General features: G+C 37.8%; 1 protein-coding gene across 1 annotated transcript in view; it reads left to right on the top strand.

Annotated features, from left to right (window-relative positions):
* Nucleotides 1-12636, top strand: part of ITGA1 (integrin subunit alpha 1) — a 70868-nt gene that overhangs the window by 27648 nt on the left and 30584 nt on the right. Inside the window, exons 2-7 of the mRNA XM_041489326.1 lie at nucleotides 799-919; nucleotides 3078-3190; nucleotides 4094-4182; nucleotides 4273-4387; nucleotides 5044-5171; nucleotides 10977-11125. Of these exons, the coding sequence (XP_041345260.1) occupies nucleotides 799-919; nucleotides 3078-3190; nucleotides 4094-4182; nucleotides 4273-4387; nucleotides 5044-5171; nucleotides 10977-11125 (715 nt within the window). The remainder of the gene's footprint in view (nucleotides 1-798; nucleotides 920-3077; nucleotides 3191-4093; nucleotides 4183-4272; nucleotides 4388-5043; nucleotides 5172-10976; nucleotides 11126-12636) is intronic.

Below are 12636 nucleotides of genomic sequence, written 5' to 3' on the forward strand. Positions count from 1 at the left end.
GGTGATCACTGAACCTTAGGGTATCGGAAATCAGTCAGAAGAAGCATTTGCTTTTTTGATTGATCTCTTCATAGTCTAAGATCAGCGTTGTATAGTAGCTTTTCCTAAATGCACAATTATTGGAGTTCAGCAAATAATCACGTATAGGTACCATGAAGATCAGCAAGATTGCATAGAAAATTTATTTCATTGTTTTCCAAATATAAATGGTTTACAGGAATTAAGAGAAAACCATATACTTTTTTTCTCTAATATAGATTAAAATTAAATACATCTGAAAGCTTTTCCTCATTCTTTTCCTATGTGGTTTTTCTTCAAAAATTTTCTGATTAATTAAAAATTAAAACTAATTTTAAAATTAGTTATTTCTCTATTTATGTAACCTTTAGAACTAATTACTTGAATGAGGGAACATTGTGTATTAAATTCTTGCTTTAGAAATGAATGGAGCTAAAAGAATAACTAAACTAAATAACTAAAAAGTTATTTATTCTTAAAGGTGGTAATGTTTTACTTCCTGTCATTGGAATTGATTTTAAAATGAGTGATGGGAGTTTGAAATATATGTTTGGAGTACAGAAGTGCAGTTGCTAACAACTCTGAATTTAGTTATGTATCTATGTATCAGGAAGTATGTTTTAAATCCCTTACAAGCTGTGATACGTGTGCTCCAAATGCCACTTTCAACATGTGTTGTACCTTTCATTAAGTCATAATTGAATGTTGGTTTCTTAGAAGTATTTGAGTTTATTTGTACTGCTACATACTAATTTTTTTTTAAATACTTTTTTTTTAAAGCTGTCTTTCACCTTGTTTGCACTTCAAATGTTGATGTGAAAAATGCACTGACCTTCAGTGGGCCTCTGGAAGACATGTTTGGGTACACAGTCCAACAGTATGAAAATGAGGAAGGGAAATGGTAAGCTCTTTTTCTTTCCCTTTTTTTTTTTTTTTTTTTTTTTTTTTTTTTTTTTAACTGAACACTCCAAATTATCATGTATTCAGTGACTCAGGTGCTGAGCTTTTATTTTCAAGTTAGGATCAGATTCTGTCAGGCACATTTCTTAAACTTAGGCAAGTTTCTTAGCCCTTAGGAAATCTGGAAAAATTGGGAGAGAAAAAGATCCACTTGTATATCTCCAATTATCTCCTCAAAGACGTAAATGACTTCACAAAATGGATAGATTTTGTCATTGATGGAAGTGAGAAAGTACTGTGTTTTGCCTGAGCTCTGTTTTTTCCATTCACCAGATGAAATCTTTACCTTTTCCTTCTGTTAATGTATTTACAATACATTTACAAAAGTTACTTCTGCATTAAGTTTCTTTTTTTTCTGAAGTTTTCTGTCAGGGGTTGTCTAAACTGAATTTTTTAACTCTGTTGGTTGGAAGATTTACCTGTCAAAATATTAATTAGTACAGTACTCCCTCTGCCTTCCCTTTTAGAGGGCTAAGTATGTCTTGCAACTGGCAATACATTTACACTGGGGACCTGGAGCCTTTATCTTAACCTCTCTTTTCCTTCCTGTTGTTCTAAGTAGAGGCTGTATTTTGGCATGCTCACTCACATCATTGCTTCTTGGTCATTTGATAAACACCTGCCTATGCTTTTCCCTTGTTAAACCCCAGAGGCTGATGACTGGGCTGGAGGACTGAAATAGCCATTGTATGGTAAAAGGTTTGGGGAAGAGCTCTCCATCATTCTTTGCAGCTGGCTCTGGTTTTCCCAGAGCTTTTTTGACAATTCTTGGTAAACACAGGGACTCCTGCAGGCATGCAGGAATGACAGGCAGTATGAGGCTGTGTGACAGACGGGCCAGACTGTTGTGTGGTGAGCAACCACCACTGCAAGTGCTGGGTCTGCCAGACTCCGTGAGTCTGACCACCACTGCAACACAGAGCTCAGAGAAATAAAACCACAGAGCCTCTTTTGAATGTGCTCGTTCTTGACTGCTGCGATTCCAGGATGTTTAAATACGCATTTGTATGGGGGTCATGAGAGAATAAGAATATGACCTTCTGTGAGCTAATTTAGACCTTCAGGAAATGAAATCCATTCTAGGAGCTGGGATTTTGCAAAGTAAGCTGTATTGTTGTAAGCAGTCCTGAAACCTTTCAAAAGCAAACAATCATATGAGCTAGAAATGGTGGATCTACCAGTAGCCAGACAATGATATAAAGTAGTGTGGTAGATCTGGACATCTCTGAAATTGAACTTCAGAGCTCCTGTAAGTTGTCAAGCTTTCAGCACGTCAGTATTTAAAGCGGAAAATGTGTAAGCTGATAGTTAAAAATATACAAAACAGCCTTGAGGGGATTTTTCTACTGCAACCTGTAGGGTACCAATAGAGCTTTCCAGCAACAAATGGTCTCTGAACCTGACTGCAGCTTTTCCTCAATAACTTGGGGATTCCCTCATGCAAAAAGACAAAATAAAATAGCCTTTCAGACCACATAACACTCTTCATGGGGCTCTTTCTTTCTGAGAAAGGATCAGCGCAGTGGCATAAACTTGATGACCATTGATAACCTCCCAGGGGATGTCAGGCACACTCAGCTTCTTTGCATTTCACAATTTTGAAATTTCTTTTAATAACCTTTTTTTTAATTAATGACAGGGAAAAACATCTCTTTTACAGTGCTGCTCCACATTATTTAAGACTTAAATTCTTCCTCTAAGTGCTTGTGAGCCTCTCCTTTGGCATTTGGTCTCTGAGTATGGAAAATAGGTTTTCATCTAAGATCTTGTAAGGATCAAGGACATATTAAATAAAGCATATCTTTCCTTCTGTATTACTTCTAAGACTTGTTGTCTGCCCACCTATATTGCTTTTATTTTGCTCTGGAATTTTTAAAAGTGTTATTCTATTCTGCATTTTGGTATATAGGCACATTTCCTTTTCATGCCCTTATTATTTCTCTTGCATCTGGACTGGTGTAATAGATACTTTTCTTTTTCTCCATCCTGTACTGCTAGTGTAGAGCTTGCTGCAGCTGTCCTCTCTCTGTAAGTTTTATTTGCTCACTTTTGTGTCTTGTTAGAAAGAAGACATTTCAGGTAACTTATTTAATTTGCAGGGTACTTATTGGTTCACCACTAGTTGGCCAACCTGAGAAAAGAACAGGCGATGTCTACAAATGCCCTGTAGGAAGGGACAGCCCATCACCCTGCACAAAACTGAACTTACCAGGTATGAAAGGAAATAAAGCTGTGTCACAGCTTTCCTAGTGATAACTTGCTTGGGGCTTCAGAGCTAAATGTGAAGAAGTTGTGTTTGTAGCATTAAAAATAATTCTCTTCTAAGGCTTCTCACTATCCTGTGTAAAACATGATCATACTTTTAGAATGGGTATGTGGTTGTGTTATCGAAATTTTATTATGACTGACATTAATTGAGTGTGGTTGGCAGGCCTGGTCATTGAGCCAGAAAGGTCTTGGATCATAATTTCATGGATTACCCTTTCCAAAGCCCTCTGAAGCCAAGAGCTTTCAAAATGCCATCCGTAAGCTTTTGATGAAAATGTAGCTAGGCTGATGCATCTTTATATGCCAAAGGTAAATATTAATAATTTTTTTGGTCAAGTCAAGAGACACCTGATGTAGGCTGGAAGGAAATTCCTGTTTAATATGAATTTTACTAAATATACCTGTTGTGATATTTTTTGTCTCCTTGTGTTCCTTGAAAACCTAAATGTCAGTAATGCAACATAATAGTAACAAATAGAAAAGCTATTAAGTCAGTCATAGCAAGACAAGGTAAAAATATTTTTTTTTCCTAATTAACAAAACTCTGTGCGTAGTAGTATCTTGTTTTCATTGTGCTGTTATTTTTACTTTTTTTTTCTTTTCTTGCGGTTCAAGAAAACTATTTGAGACAGCAACCCAGACAAATTTTCTGGGATAAAAGCCAGTCTCAGAAATTTTTCTTGATTGTTGCATTTGAAGAAGGAGGGGGAAGGGTGCTAAAATATTTGATGAAACCAGTGTCAGTCTGGATTTTATTTTAGAAGTTGGAAGCTCCATACTAGGGGATATATAATTTAACATTTTGTTTTCATGTTCCCAAATACTTAACATTTTAATCTATTTATAGCTTCTACTTCAGTTCCTAATGTCGTGGAAGTAAAAGAAAACATGACTCTTGGAACAACCTTAGTGACTAACCCAAAAGGAGGGTTTCTGGTAAGAAAGGACTTTTTGCTAATTTTAAAAGTCTGGTTTTTTTCTCGGATATCATAACAAAAACATTTCACCCTTTCTCATTTTTTAAAGGCATGTGGACCACTTTATGCTTATAAATGTGGACGTTTGCATTACACAACTGGAGTTTGTTCTAATGTCAGCTCCACTTTTGAAACCGTTGAGGCCATTGCTCCGTCTGTGCAAGGTATGCATGCTGCAGGAATTTTCCCGTGTGTCCAAAAATAAAGAGGGCCAAACAAGACAAATGTATACACATAGGCATACTGAAAAAAATGAACTGCTTAACTTAGCTACCAGCATTACCAAGTTAAGTAAATGTTTTCATTGTCTGTATATAACCTAAATTCTTCCTACTTTTGGAATTTATCTCAGTATAAACAATCATTACAGTGCTATGTAACATCCAAACACAATTGCTAAAAATAGTTGCTTATGTTTTTAACTTATGGCCAAAAGACTCCTTTTAAATAATGACGGCATACTGAGACATAATACCCAGTTTAGTGATATACATCCAAATCTTAAAGACCTGGTCCTTTGAAAAAATTGTAGAAGACGTGACTGATATTGACAAAAGTAGGGGGTCACTGGTAAATACTCCAGTTATGTGATCTTCTTCCATTCTTAAATTTCCGCTTACAAGAAATCTCCTTCCTGATAAAGGGAACACAGGCCGTGTGAAATACAGTGCAAAAGTTGAAGAATTATATTTGGCATGAAGCATGTCAGTTCAGCCACAGTGCAGAACAACATTTGTTACTAACGACAGAAGTACCTGAAGCTGTGGGATAAGTCTGATCCTTGTTACTGTCAATTCTTATGTGGCAATTTGTATTGCAGAGTGTAAAACCCAGTTGGACATTGTCATAGTCCTTGATGGGTCCAACAGCATTTATCCATGGGAGAGTGTCACAGACTTTCTGAACAGCCTCCTGAGAAATATGGATATAGGTCCTCAGCAAACACAGGTAACGTGGTAGATATTTTACGGTTTTTTTTTTAATTTGAGAAGAAAAAACAATTTACAGGAAATGGTATAATAGTGTAATCTATGGACCTTTTCAATTCCAAGAACTTGGAGCAGCAAGATACTAAAGCAAAATAGCTGAAACCACAACTAAGTCAGTACTCAGTCATCAAGCAGCAATGTCAGGAAGACTATCCCTCCCCCACTGCTCAGGCAATCTGGAGAAACCAACTTTCTAACCTAGAGACAAAAGTTAAGTGCATTAAGTGAGGCTGCTTGAACACTGTCCTTTCCCACTTCCTTCCTCTCCACAGCCCCTTCTTGTCTTCCTTTGTACTTCATTGCACAAAGGTCATTTCTGCTCTTCTGAAGCACACATGCGTGGTTTGGACAGCTTTTGATTGTAAGCTTTTTGGAGCAGTGTTCTTAGTCCTGTGGAACATCGGGCATGCAGCTTTTAAACCTTGAGATCCTAATTAACGAGTGGCTGTTTAGCTGCATGTTATTAATGGCAGAAGTTGCATTTATATAATAAGTGGAGAGGGCCAAATTCCCAGCTGCTATAAATCAATGCGGTTCCATCAGAATTAATGGAGCTATGACCAATTACCCCCTGAGGATCTGGCATATGTCCCACACGCTGTTTAACAGATTATGTAAATATCAGTTCTAAAAGAACTCTGGGAAGGGGAACGCAGTTGAGTCTGGGATACATATTAACACAAAAAGCTTTATTGACAGCAACAGAAGAAACTATTTCTTCCTTTCCTTTCTCTATTTTCCACCTCACAAAATCAAGGGTTTTCCGGGGCCTCCTGTAATAAATTATATGCTACAGGCAGTTTTGCAACTTTGGGTTAGCTCCTAACATTCAGCTCCTGCCTTCACAAAGGAGACTGTGAGAGGATGTAAAGGATATCTCTGTCTGCAGGGAGTTATGCATAATTTTCCATGTTAATTGGGGTTTTCAAGTTACCACCCAGGTCCTCTGTTGTCTATACTGAACACTGGCTGATAATGTAATTTATAAACTGTCAATATCGCAATCATATGCTGTTATTTTAAACACACTCTTCTTCAGATATTTTGAGGAAGAAGGAAAAACACTTTGTCAAATTCAGCAGAAAGGAAAAAATTCTTTGTGCTCCCTTAAACAGATGATTACTCAAACATGTATCATTTTGAAATACTTAAATCTGAACTTCCCAGTATGGGGCATTGGCTGCATGGAAATCATCACTGTCTTCTGCCCAAAGGTCTTCATGGGAGTGGGACGCAGGGCAATTAACTCCACTGCACCTTCACTCCTCTTCCTTACCCAGCAACTCCTAAATTTTTACAATGCCACACCTCTGTTATGTTCAGTTTTGGAATACTGCCTCATCTGTGTGGCTCAGCACAATAGGTCCCTCTCTGGCCTGCATTCCAGCAGCCTCCCATCTCCACCTACAAAATCCCTTGTGCCCACAGTTTGGCATAGCTGCCCCTCTTCTCACACGTACACATATTCACTTGAGGACGTCAGCTTTGGCATCTGGCTGCTACAGAGCAGAAACATTTGAGAGGGAGATAAGAATGGGATAAGGAGGAGAGAGGCTGAAAAACTGGAAATGGACGACAAAAGCTCAGTGGAATTTTCTCAGTCCCTCTTACATTCCTCCTTCCCCAGAACACATCTCATCTCTCTCCTCTCCTGTGAGCCCCCTGCTTCGGGACCCTGCTGCATCTGAAGTTAGTAATGAGTTTATACTCTGTCCCCCACCCACTCTGTCTGCTTTCTCTGAAAAAATGTTTAAATGACTATACAATAGGGAACAGGAGAAACAACAGAGCAGGCTTATTTATCCCCTCTCCTCTGGGAGCCCATAAGAGAAGCATAGGAACAATAATATACTTTTGTCTGTTTAAATTGATTTTTCCAATTTAATTTTTTATTATTATGTAGAAATCAGTGGACTTTCACTGACTTAAGATTGTTTTGCACAGGAAAGGAATGAGGTGATTACAGAATACCTCCTTAGCAGATTGGGTGTGACTTGTTCAAAACTGTTTTGATTAGAGGCTTTTGAGATTTTTTTTCCCCTCTTACCTCCTTAATGAACAATGGTCATTAGACTTGTAGCAAGTCAAGAGAAATTGCTCAGTGTCCCATGTTTGGCAGATTTAAAAATGAAAGACTGAAGTTTCAGATGCAGAAAATCAAAGTTTATGGTATTTTTTCTTTCCCTTCCTCTTTCTCTTCTCCAGATAATCTACAAGACCATACTGATGATTAAGCTGCATGTCTTGAGTTTTGGGATAAAAAAGTAAATGTAAAGTGTTGATAGAAAAGTGGAAAAAGAAGGAGGAATTATGTAGAAATAGTAGAAGTAGTAACAAAATCAAAGATTTCTCTCGGCCCTTTTTTGCCTCATTTTTAACTGTGTTGGAGATAATTATCTTTTTACTGTGGAGGGGTAGGTTTTTTAACCATTTACATATGAGTAACTTTCTCTGGATTTCTCTCAAAAAAGAAAGGAGAATACTTGAATAAGTTCAATTCTAGCTTTAAAGCTATGCTGGAAAGGCCTTCAGAAATCTTTAGACTGTTTCTATTTTTGCATTATTATATGGCATTGGCAGTTAGAGATTTTGGCCTGTACCTTTCTGTGTCTCCAAAGGGACTGTATCAGTACACTAATAAGTCATGCCATGCCATCTCCTATGATTAGCTTTGTCTTTAGAAAAACAGAAGATACTACAAAGATTAAGGATGAAGAAAGGTTTTTGCAAGAGTTTACAAGTAACTTGTGTCTTGAAATAAACAAAATGTGGGAGAATTAATTTTTTTTGTTGTTCAGATGCCTTTAGAAAGATCTCCTTATGAAAAAAGATATTATCCATTAATGTTCCCCAAGGCATCTCTGCTTTTCTTTTACATTAAATATCAGTACATCCAAAAATGTTCCTGATTTCTCTACCCATCCCAATGCCGAAAACTAACACTTGTACCAAATGGTTTTCCTTTCATTTAGTTATTTTAGTTTTTGGTTTTTGCCAAATTGATTAACGTAATAATTTATTGGGAAAGCCAGAATGTGCTTTCCAAATAAGGGTCTGTATTCATTTATAGGACAACAATAAATCGTAGCCCTGAGAACTGCTTTGTTCCAAAGTAGAACAGTCCATCACTTGCCTGTTCTCTTGTACAACACTTTTCACAGGAACTGGGGACAATTAAAGAATTATTCCCTTGTGTAATGTAAAAGCCATGGAATGCTAGGGAAGGGAACATAAACTTAAGAATTACAGGAATGTTCAATAGATTATGGTCAGTAATGCTGGGAAAAATAATAGGTTCTCTGGAGTAGAGCAGAATTATGTCCTTCTGTGTAGCACTATTGCATTTTCCAGATATAAATTAAACAAGAAAATCAAAATATACGATGCCTGTAAGCATCATTCTTAGAGGCTTGCTGAAGTCTCATAAAGGCACATATGCATCATGTAGACTGTCACTCTTAGTTTTTCATAAGATGAAAAGGCTATATAAATTCAAACCATCATTGCTGTCTAATAGAATATAACTCTAATTTTGCAAGGTGGTCAACCTGTGATCCTGTAGGAGACTGGAACACGAAGCCTAGTAGCATTTTCTCAGAGGCTTTTTGTTACCTTTTCTTGAGGAATGGTTCATCTTTGATACCGTGGAATATGTAGAAGATGATGATCAGTGTTTTCAAAGCTAGTGCTAAGGAAGGGTCGCACATGACAGTTGTATCCCATAAGATAACCACATGCCCCCCTTCCTTCCTGATTTACAAGCTATGCTGCACAGTGCAGTTTTCAGACTCAGATGTTCTTCCCATTCACTTCCTGAGAAGGAAATGCTCAAAATGTGTACTTGCTGTGATCATGGACGTTTCCTTTCAAACAGGAAATTATACAACTCAATGTCAGCCTGTAATCTTTTTTTAGGAAAATGACAACACCAACATGGGTCTCTAGAATCATGAAAGACTGGCAGATGCTTTTCACACTGGCAGTCAATAGATGATTTCATTATTGGTACCTCAAAATCTGCAGAGAAGGAGCCATGAATCCACACCAAACAGCTTCCCAGCATACTATAGTCTCTGGCTACAATTGGTGCATGACACTGGAATTTTTAAGCCATTATGCCTCCTCCAGAAAATCAAGCATGATGCAAATCTCTTGTTCATCACCAGTTCACAGCAGTTTTTCTAAAAGACTTAACAGCATCCTATTCAGATAATGTGGTGTGTCACTTTAGATTCATGCCAGAAAATAGTTCCTTTGGAGGGGACAGGTTAAAAATTTCATCTTCAGATTGTAGTTTATTCAGTGCCACATGAGTGTTCTGAGTGATGAGACAGAGTGTGCCCTGGTTGGTTCTGTAAACACTGCACAGGATTTATAGCCCGCAGCTCACAGGAACATTGCAGCCTCTGCATTCTCTCTACTGCAGATGGAAGAGGGCATAGCTCCAATAGACAAATATCTGAAAGGCAGCAACTTGTAGTAAGTTTGAGCCTACATCAGTTCTTACAGATTTGACTGTGTTTTCAAAAAGATACGGAAATTCAGTGGGATAAATTTTGCTATCACATGCCAATATAATTATAGTCCCATAATCATTTGTAACTAGCATTTCATAATGATCATGTTATTGATGTTTACTGTGAAATATTTATCCAATTCTAATCCTTCTGCTACAAGAAAACAAATGCTTTGCAGAATCTGAGAGGCTATGAAAGTACCTAAAAAAACCCCCTGTAAAGCAATTGTAAAGTACGTACTAAGCCACTTCTAAAGTAATATGATGGCAGAAACATCCCAGAGGTCTTATTGATCTTCAATAACTTAATGCTAGAGTGCTTTTAATAATAGATGAGTGAGTTATAAATGCCACACAATACTGCATTATCCTAAATAACACCTATAAATTGCCATGTGTAACGTAAAATTGAAATATGCTAATGGAACATTGTGTGGCTTCTTCCCAGTAAAAGCTGTCAGGAACCTGCCAAAATATTAAAACTGACAGAGATGAATGATAGAAATTAATTAATATTTAAGAATATTGCTCATCTTTTTATTCCACTCTTGGTTTTGCAGCAGGTTTCCTCAAGCATTTTGTGGTTATTGCACAATCCCATGTGTTAATCTTCCAGACAAAGACTTGTTCTACTAAGGTCATCTACAGGCTTTACATTACCCTCCTCCATCCCAAAGCCACCATTTCCTTCATGTTTTACCCTCTAGTACTTGTCAGGTGATACTTTGACTTATTTCCTGCTGGGAGAACGTGCATGTCATGGATGTCCCTGCTGTCTTCATCAAGATAAGAATAATTGGGTCTTCCTGTTTCTAGGCTAAATTTAGAGTAAATAAACTATTGGATATAGGAATGTTATATTTGAGTGGAATGAAGAGTTGTGAGTGAGCCACAAGGAAAATATTTTTGTGGAGCTGTGACTGATGGCTGGGGCATTGGTCTGCTTGGCCTAAAGGAGACCAGAACTCCCATCCAGATTGCCTCAAGCCAGGAAAACCAAGGACTTAAGACAGCTTTTGGCTTTATTCCAGTTTTTAATAAAAGCAATTTAGAAACTTCAAAATGTTTCATGAGACTGTCATCTACCTAGTCTTGCTCAAACTCCTATAGGTGTTTCATCCTGAGGGAAACACAAAGAGTTCAATTCTTCTCCTGGCTGTAATTACAAACAGACATTTACCCTACTGCAAGAGGCAGGGATATTTTCTTTAAGGGCAGTTGATTTTAAACATGAACTCTGTGTTTCAGGTTGGAATTGTTCAGTATGGACAGACTGTAGTCCATGAATTTTACCTGAATACATACTCAACAACAGAAGATGTGATGGCTGCAGCCTCGAGAATACGCCAGCGGGGCGGCACACAAACCATGACAGCCTTGGGAATAGACACAGCCAGGTACGCACACAAGATCCTGTCCTGCACATGGGAGAAACAAGCAGGGCAGGGTGGTGATTCTGATTTTATGCGTTAAAAACATGGTGTGGCTAAAATCTGACTTAATTTTAGCTAAGCAAGCATCATTTGTGAGGAAGGTGGAGAAGTAGACTCTATCCAGCACCTAGAACAATTGAGTATGAAAGGCAGCTGTCTCCTGAGTGGAGGAATTAGGATTTAGGAAAATAGATATGGAGCAAGATTGTAGGCCTAAGCAAAGATCTGACAATATCTGATGTCCACATAAAGCAGGTAGGAACGGTGTATGTAGAGGGATGAAGAAAATCAAGTTTTTCAGAGGAAAAACAAAAAAATAGAATTTTTAATGTTAATTTGTTTTCATTCTGAAGTTGAATATTACAGTGTTTGGGTCCACACTTCTCAGAAGTCCTAAAAATTTTCTATCCTAAATCTTTGAAACTTCTCAGTCATTGGGAGATTAAAGACCTGTTGTAGCAATAAAAATATTTAGAAATGCTTCTTTTATGAGAAAAAATGAAATCTGACTTTTATAGAACAGACAGTAAATGTAAATCTCTCAGAAAATTTCAGACTGTACAATGCTGTCCTGGTATCTGTTTTCTTTTCTGGGTTTGTTTCTTCCATCACAAAAAGTGTGCTTTTATTTTACAAAAGATTGCATTCACTCTTTACAAACAACCATTTAATGCAATATGCAGCATCCTTCCGATGAACAATTTGATTATCTGACCAAAGTTTTATTGATATGGTGTACAATTGAATTCTTATCTATTAAGGCTTTCCTGAGATATGGGTAGAAGCTTGAGGACTCCAAACAAGTTCATGAAAGCAGAGCCAGTTGAGAATTGCCAAGTCTTCAGAAACCACATCTAGTTTGGAAAGCCCCTGTGTACCACAAACTACAGCAGGCTTGTATATACAGAAACTGTCATCAAAAGCTTCCTCTGTTCTCACAGTCATCCCCCCTTGGCCATTTTCAGTGGTAAATTTCAGCTTTCACTCATGTGGCCAGTCCTAGAATTCTGTGGTATTTTTCTGAAAAGAGGAAGCTCTGCTTCCTTCCTTCTCCTCCAGAGCCCTAATCCAGCCTTGCCTTGTTAGGTCCAGAGTCTGGGCGAACAGCAGCCTAAAACCTCAGAACCTGTTTGCCCATCTGCAACTGTAGAATTCAAGTGCGTGCCCCAATCTGCCTCCATTTACCTGCAGCCTAATTCTGCCACATCCCCAACCCCAGTGCTAATTCACATAGGTGTGCAGAGGTGTGCTGGTAGCTGAGTAAATAGTTTGACCACTTGAAGTGCTGCTGTAGCGTGGAAGTAGGTGAGGGTTTTCTACGTGGGTTTTTGGAAAGGTAGGATGTTGGCTGTGTCTCTTTTTAAGATGCCAAAAGCTGTTTTAAAGTGCCAGAAGTTTATTTGTAGAGGGGAAGAATTTTTCACTATCCAGATTTGTATTTTCTGCTATTGCTCTCAAGTGAGTGAATGATGAAT

Source organism: Pyrgilauda ruficollis, unplaced genomic scaffold (genome assembly GCF_017590135.1).
Source record: "Pyrgilauda ruficollis isolate IOZ18807 unplaced genomic scaffold, ASM1759013v1 scaffold92, whole genome shotgun sequence".
Lineage (NCBI taxonomy): Eukaryota > Metazoa > Chordata > Aves > Passeriformes > Passeridae > Pyrgilauda > Pyrgilauda ruficollis.